Raw genomic sequence first — 7,674 nt, 5'->3', positions numbered from 1 at the left:
CCGCGCCGCTGTTATACCCGTTCTTCGGTTCCCCCCCCACACCCACGTGTAAATCTTCAGAGCTGCCGTTCCCGAAGCCAATCTGGCAAAATCCTCCTCAGCCGATCGAACGGATTTCGGCGCTTTGAGGAGGTGAGCTGATGCGGCCAGGGGAGGAGTGAGGACAAGCAGCTGGACGGCTCCTCCGGCAGGTCTGACAAGCTCCTCTCTGCCCTGCCTCGAACGTGTAAAAAACCTCCTTTCTCCCACACTCCCCCCCCACTCTCTCTGGTTCTTACCAGGGATTCTGGTCACACGCAATGTGTGTGCTCCAGGAAATGGAGCAGAGGGGGTAGTGAGAGAGAGAGAGAGAGAGCGAGAGCGAGCAAGCAGGGAAGGGCGGGGTGAATCCCTGCTTCCCTCGGAGTCATATGCAATCAAATGGAACCAGAGTTGGAAAAACAGTGAGGCTCTCTGCTGGAATGTTCACGGGATGTCCCTCCTCGGCCCACCGGAAGGCTGACACCGCTCATCCTGAGTCCCTGGGAATCTCCCCCACCCTTGTTTGGCTACAAACTTCAAAGAACACACTCGGATCCTTTCCCAGCGAACGGTCACCCATTGTGCTGCAGCAGGTGGAGTCACACCAATTGTTCGAGGGGCACGAGTTTTAACCAAAGTGGTCACTTTCAAATCATGCGTCCTGCCCGAGAGTTTACAGCGCGCAAGACTTGCATTTTTCTAGCGCCTCTCACAGCTTCAGCGTGTCCCGAAGAGCAGTGTAGTCACTGCCGTAATGTCAGAAACGCGGCAGACAATTGCAGCACAGCAAGCTTCCACGAAATGACCCAGATTATCTGTTTACTTCAGTGATGTTGGTTGAGGGGTAAATATTGGCCCCAGGTTACTGAAGAGAACTCAACCCCCCTCCCCCAACCCTTGATCCTCCGACAGTGCGGCGTTCCGTCAGTACTGACCTTCCGACAGTGCGGCGCTCCCTCAGCACTGACCCTCCGACAGCGCGGCCCGCCCTCAGTACTGACCCTCCGACAGCGCGGCACTCCCTCAGTACTGACCCTCCGACAGTGCGGCACTCCCTCAGTACGGACCCTCCGACTGTGCGGCACTCCCTCAGTACTGACCCGCCGACAGTGCGGCGCTCCCTCAGGACTGACCCTTCGACAGTGCGGCGCTCCCTCAGTACTGACCCTCCGACAGTGTGGCGCTCCCTCAGTACTGACACTCTGACAGTGCGGCACTCCCTCAGTACCGACCCTCCGACAGTGCGGCGCTCCCTCAGTACTGACCCTCCGACAGTGCGGCACTTCCTCAGTACTGACCCTCCGACAGTGCGGCGCTCCCTCAGTACTGACCCGCCGGCAGTGCGGGGCTCCCTCAGTACTGACCCTCCGACAGCGCGGCGCTCCCTCAGCACTGACCCTCCGACAGCGCGGCCCGCCCTCAGTACTGACCCTCCGACAGCGCGGCGCTCCCTCAGTACTGACCCTCCGACATTGCGGCACTCCCTCAGTACTGACCCTCCGACAGTGCAGCGCTCCCTCTGTACTGACCCTCCAACAGTGCGGCACTCCCTCTGTACTGAACATCTGACAGTGCTGCGCTCCCTCAGTACTGACCCTCTGACAGTGCGGCACTCCCTCAGTACTGACCTTCCGGCAGTGCGGCACTGCCTCAGTACTGACCCTCTGACAGTGCGGCGCTCCCTCAGCGCTGTCCCTCCGACAGTGCGGCACTCCCTCAGTACTGAACCTCTGACAGTGTGGCGCTCCCTCAGTACTGACCCTCCGATAGTGTGGCACTCCCTCAGTACTGACCCTCCGACAGTGTGGCATTCCCTCAGTACTGACCCTCCGACAGTGCAGCGCTCCCTCAGCACTGACCCTCTGACAGTGCGGCGCTCCCTCAGCACTGACCCTCCGACAGCGCGGCATTTGTTGCTCGTCCCGACTGGGGTTTCGCCGTCTCAGGTGGGGCCTATTCCTGGAGGTTTTATCATGTGGCCTTGTGCCTCGAATCACACTTCGAAACCCTCCCACCCGCCGGTCACCTGACACCTCCAGCTCCCCACCGCCATTCAGGGAGCAAATGGGCTCCTCGTAAACAATCAGGTGGGTTGACGAATCAAACAGCCTCGCCCCAGGCCTGACATTCTTACGATGGGCAAAAGTGGTGGTTATTATTCCCGCTAATGATTTTTCTCCTCCTTGTCTGCCCGTAGCGGTGTCTCGAAGGTCGATTTCTAATTCTTGGAGACTCCAGGGCAATCCTGGAGGAGTTGGGAACACAGGCTGCACACAACACGCTGAAATACAGACCAGAGCTCATTGCTAGTCTGAGTTTTAACCACTATTTCACCCTCTTCTCCCACCTGGTGAATGCTCCCTCCTCCTGTTGCCTCCTGGCTTGGGAAAGGAGTCCACCGTTTTGGACATACAATATAAAATCAGTCTACTGTATGGCAGAATGCTCTGCATAGGTATTTATTGACTTCCCCCACATTCCTGTAAATCTTTTCCCTCTCGAGTGTTTATCCGATTCCCCCCCCTTTTGAAAGTTCCTATTGAATCTGCTTCCACCGCCCTTTCAGGCAGCGCCTTCCAGATCACAACCACTCGCTGTATAAATAAAAACAGATTCTCCTCATCTCCCCCTCTGGTTCTTTCCCCGATCCTCTTCGATCTGTGTCCCCTCTGGTTACCGACCCTCCTGCCCAGTGGAAACAGTTTCTCCTTATTTACTCGGTCTGAACCCCCTTCCTGATTCCGAACGCCTCGATTCAATCCCCCCCTTAACCTTCTCCGTTCCGAGGAGGACAATCCCAGCTTCCCCCCCGGTCTTGCTCTACGGCCGAGAGGAAGAGAACAGAATTCAACTGGAAGAAGGCAGGGTCGATGCTGAGAAGAATCCCCCTCCCCCCTTCCCTCCCCTCCCCTCCGGCCGAACAGTCCAGAACTCGGGGGGAGTGAGGTGGTGGGGGGGTCATGGTCTCAGGATAAGGGGTCGGCCGTTTTGGACTGAGATGAGGAGGAATTTCTTCTCTCGGAGGATGGTGAATCTTTGGGATGCTCCACCCCAGAGAGCTGCAGGCGCTCCGTTGCCGAGCAGGTTCAAGACGGAGAGGGGCTAGGTTTTTGGGCTCTGAGGGGTAAGGCGGGAAAGTGGAGGTGGGGTGGAAGGTCAGCCGCGATCGTCGAATTGAATGGCAGAGCCCGCCCGAGGGGCCGAATGGACTCCGCTCTCCCCTAATTCATACATGACACCTTTAAAGGGGGGAAGCTGGATAAACACGGGGGGGGGGAGGTGGGAACGGAAGGATGCGTTGATGGGGGTGAGATGGAAGAGGGGGTTTGGGGAGGAGGCGGGCGTGTGGAGCAGAAACGCCGGCACGGGGGAGAGGGGCCGAACGGCCTGCTTCAGTGCTGCGAAAGGTCACGCGTCGCCGACGGCCGGTCAATTGAGCGCTGAGAAAGGCCCCGGGGCTTCGAGCGAGAACAGCGGCTTTAATTGAAAACCATTTTGCTAGCAACATGCCTGCGTAGAGGCGGGGACTACACCTGCCGCCGGAGACCGGAAGCGAGAGGGAGCAGAAGGCAGACGTCCCTGGGTGGCACACCCCTCTCTGTGAAACGCGACGAGCAAACATGGCGGCCGCTTGGCGAGCAGCAGGTGGGGGTGGGGGGGTAGGGGGTCTCAGGATAAGGGGGTCGACCGTTTTGGCCTGAGACGAGGAGAGATTCCTTCAGGGTGGTGAATCTTTGCAGGGCGCTACCCCAGAGAGAGCTGCCGACGCTCATTTGATGCGATTGACAGATTTATGAGCACAAAGGGGGACTCAAGGGTTATGGTTGGGGGGGGGGGGGGGGGGGGTGGGGGGGCGGGGGGAAAGTGGCGTTGAGGCCGTGGTCTTGCCAAACGGCGGAGCAGCCGCGAGGGGCAGAATGGCCTCCCCCCCTCCTATTTCTCACACTCAAAGAAATGCACCCGGCAGGTGAGAGTGGGTGTTTCGGGGTGGCTGGTCCCGCCTCACAGGGGATCTTTGGGGAAGTGCGTGCACCCAGTTCTGTCCTCGTTCAACGCACGGTTATACACCTGAAGGGGTAAAACTTGCAGGGTTATGGTAACAGGGCAGGGGGAGAGATGGCACAACGCTGAGCTAGGTAAATAGCTCTTTCGAACAGCCAGCGAGGACATGGTGGGACGAGCGCTGGTGCACTCTGGAAGGTTCTGTTCAGTTCAATTCTACTTAAAATAACTAAAGGACGAGTGGGGAAAGGAGGCGGGATGGTGGGGGGGTGCTGTGATGCAGGGTGACCCGTGGTCGAAGGGAACGGGGGCACAGGCTGGGAGGGGCTGAATGGCCCCCTGCCCCGCACATAGCAGGGCACCTGCCTCGATCAGGGGAGCATCAGGGTCAGAGTTGGACGCGTAATCGCCCCCTACCCCCCCCCCACCCCCACCACCCCGTGGAGCCTCTCCGTCCGTACGTTCGGGGGTTGGGGGGGAGCAGGATTGCCTCCCACGCTCCCCCCAGACCCCGAACCAGCATCCGGGAAGAGGAGGAATCGCGATGGCCGGAAGAGGGTGGGAGCGCTGGGGAGGTAGGGGAAAGGCCAACAGCTGAAGAGGTCTCGGGGTGGGTGTCGGGGAGGGGTGGGGGGGTCGACTCCTCCTCCGAGTCCTAACGAAACCGGTCCTTTGGCTCGCTGAACTTCTTGCGTTTCCGCGTGGAGATTTCGTCCTGGCTGCAGGGAACCTCGAACTGGAAAACCTGGCGGGATGGAGGCGGAATGGGGGGGGCCCGTTACAGAGAGTTTGCGCTGACCCCCATCCCCCACCCCCTCCCCCACCTCCCCCCCCCCCGCTCTGGCGCCAGGGCTCGCCGCGAAACGGCGCCTCTCGCCCTCCTCGCAACGCGCCGAGCGCGCCCTTCGCCTCGCCGCCCCCAAGCGCGGCAGCCGCTTCTGCGCACAGCAGGATCCCACAGACGGCGACCAGGGCAATCCATGGAGGGGGGGGGGGAGGGGGAGGCCCGCCCTCGGGCGGCGCCCTACGCGATGCCCCGGGGAGCGTCTGACGGCCGACCTCTGCCCCTACGGTGTGGTCGCTGTCGAAGTGGAGGAGCGGCGGGCATGCCAAGTGACGCACAGCAAGATCCCACAAAGCGACGATGATGATGAGCGCGTCGTCATTTCTCTTTTTAAGTGACGTTTGTTTGAGGGACAAATATTGGTCCGGGCACCGGGGTGGGGAGTGGGGGGGGTGGGGTTGGTGGTGAGGGAGGGGAGCATCTTCTTGCGGCGGCCATGAGATCCTCTACGTCCATCTGAGAAGGGGTAGAAGGGGCACCTCGGCTTAACGTCTCCATCGCTAGACGGCACCTCCGGCAGAGCAGGGCTCCCTCGGTGCTGCAAACGAAATCCTCATACCCAAAAGGTATGGGTCACGCCACAAAGGGAGCTGAACTGCGATAGAGCAGCTGCCGCGGGGGGCAACTGGGAGGTGATCTAGGTGAGCGGGAGAAGGGAGCTGTGCTCGGCTGGTACTTCAACGCCGGCGCCCTTCTCGGACCGACTGAGCCGTTCCCCAGAGCGCAAAGCCAACACGGGTCGTTTTACCGGAGGGCTGAGTAACTTACTGGCTTATCTCGTTCCGAACAGGTCCTCTTCTTTGTTGCCGCCTTGCCCTGGGCGTTCTCGCCCGGCTTCCTGTCTCCTTTACCCACTCGAGCTGCGCCCTCCTTCAGTCGAAACAGAGAATCGGTTTAGGTGTTCTCCATCGCGAAGCAGTACTGTCCCCCCTTTCCTCCGTCCACCCCCCCTTCCCCACAGAATCCTACAGCAAAAGGAGGAGGCCATTTGGCCCATCATGCCCGTGCCGGCTCTTTGAGAGAGCTATCCGATTAGCCCCGCTACCCCACCCCCATCCCCCTGCTCTTCACCCCCCATAGCCCTGCGAACTTTTCCCCTTCAAGTATTTATCCGATTCCACGCCCCTTTTGAAAGTTCCTAAAGGATCTGCTTCCATCTGCTACAACTCGCTGCGTAAAAAAAAAAAATTCTCCTCATCTCCCCCCCCCCCTCAACCCACCACCACCCCCGACTCTGGTTCTTTTGCCGATTCTCTTCAATCTGTGCCCCTCCAGTTACCCGGCCCTCCTGCTGGCGGGAACAGCAGGGCACACAAATCAACCGCCCTCAACTACCCGTCCAAGTGCCGGCGCATCAGCTAGTTTAACCCAAGGCACAGGCGGAGGCTAGGGCGGGCGCGGAGTCTTAAAGGCTCCTATAGGCAGTGCCCGCAACTGCCTGGGACGCGGGGCAGCGTGGGTGGGGGATGGCGGGGGAAGGGCGGGGAGGGCAGTGGATACCGATGATGAGGTCGGGAATGCCAGGGTGGGGTGGGATTTAACTTATAACACTCTACTCCTAAGGCCCAGCAACACTTGGCCAGATACTCACAGACTCCGTGCGGAAGAGCCTCCCACTTCTTGTCCTCCTCCCGGATAATTCCATATTCGATGTCTTGTTCACCAAACTCTCCATCTGCCACAGGATAACAAGGGGAGAAAGGACGACTTTTTGAATTTTTTTTTATTAAATTACCTCAGATGGACAGGCGAAGGAGAGAGAGAGGTACATGGACACTAATACTTTTCATGATAGTTGGCTTATTTACAGAACGCAGCATTACACATATCTGCTTCTTACCCTCGTGTCCCAGCAGTCTCTCTTTACAAGTGCTCTAGGTACTTCAATACCCTTCACTGGCGTATCTTAACAAAATAATTAACATGCCATTAACAGTAGGGAGGAAGTGGCCGGGTGAGGGGGATTAGAAGAGGTGCAGAACAGAGTGGGGCTCAGTTCCTCGTGGATGCCAATCCGCAGCATCTATCTCCGCCCAGGGCAGTGGTAATTGTTATGCTGGCTTCGAGAGGTCACAAGGTGGCTGCTGTGGGAAACAGTGACGGTTTAAGGCAATTGGCAGAAGCGCCAGAGGGCGGAGACAAAGGGATTTTCTTCTGCTCAGCGAGCTGTTGTCTGGAATGCGCTGGCTGAAAGGACAGAGGAAGCAGTACTGAGGGAGTGCGGCAGCACCCGAGGCACTGCCTTTTGGTTGAGACGTTAAACCGAGTCCCTTCTGCCTGTTCATGCAAATGTTAAGGATCCCATGCAACCTTTCTAAAGAATCTCCTGGCTCCTCCAAAGCCTGTCCACCATCAACAAGGCACAAGTCAGGAGTGGGATGGAATACTCCCTCCACTTGCCTGGGTGAGTGCAGCTCCAACAACACTCAAGAAGCTCGACACGATCCAGGACAAAGCAGCCCCGCTTGATTGGCACCCCATGCACAAACATTCACTCCCTCCACCACCGACGCACAGTAGCAGCAGTGTGTGTACCATCTACAAGATGCACTGCAGCAACTCACCAAGGCTCCTTCGACAGCACCTTCCATACCCATGACCTTTACCATCTAGAAGGACAAGGGCAGCAGACACATGGGAACACCACCACCTGCAAGTTCCCCTCCAAGTCACTCACCATCCCGACTTGGAAATATATCAGCCATTGCTTCACTGTCGCTGGGTCAAAATCCTGAAACTCCCTCTCTAACAGCACGGTGGGTGTACCTACACCATAAGGTCTGCAGCGGTTCAAGAAGGCAGCTCAC

The 7,674-nt window shown here is 58.5% G+C and overlaps 1 protein-coding gene across 2 annotated transcripts in view; it reads right to left on the bottom strand.

The window, feature by feature from the left end:
* Positions 1-4,653: 4,653 nt before the first annotated feature.
* hormad1 (HORMA domain containing 1) overlaps positions 4,654-7,674 on the bottom strand; it is a 41,061-nt gene continuing 38,040 nt past the window's right edge. For both annotated transcript variants that reach the window (XM_041181643.1, XM_041181644.1), the window contains 3 exons: positions 6,459-6,542; positions 5,636-5,737; positions 4,654-4,768 (listed from right to left, as the gene is read on the bottom strand). In XM_041181643.1, coding sequence (XP_041037577.1) covers positions 4,679-4,768; positions 5,636-5,737; positions 6,459-6,542 — 276 coding nt within the window. In that variant the 3' untranslated portion in view covers positions 4,654-4,678. The remainder of the gene's footprint in view (positions 4,769-5,635; positions 5,738-6,458; positions 6,543-7,674) is intronic.

Source organism: Carcharodon carcharias (assembly GCF_017639515.1).
Source record: "Carcharodon carcharias isolate sCarCar2 chromosome 36 unlocalized genomic scaffold, sCarCar2.pri SUPER_36_unloc_1, whole genome shotgun sequence".
Classification (NCBI taxonomy): Eukaryota; Metazoa; Chordata; class Chondrichthyes; order Lamniformes; family Lamnidae; genus Carcharodon; species Carcharodon carcharias.
The sequence above is the reverse complement of the archived record's forward strand: the minus strand, read 5'-3'. Positions and strand labels throughout refer to the sequence as shown.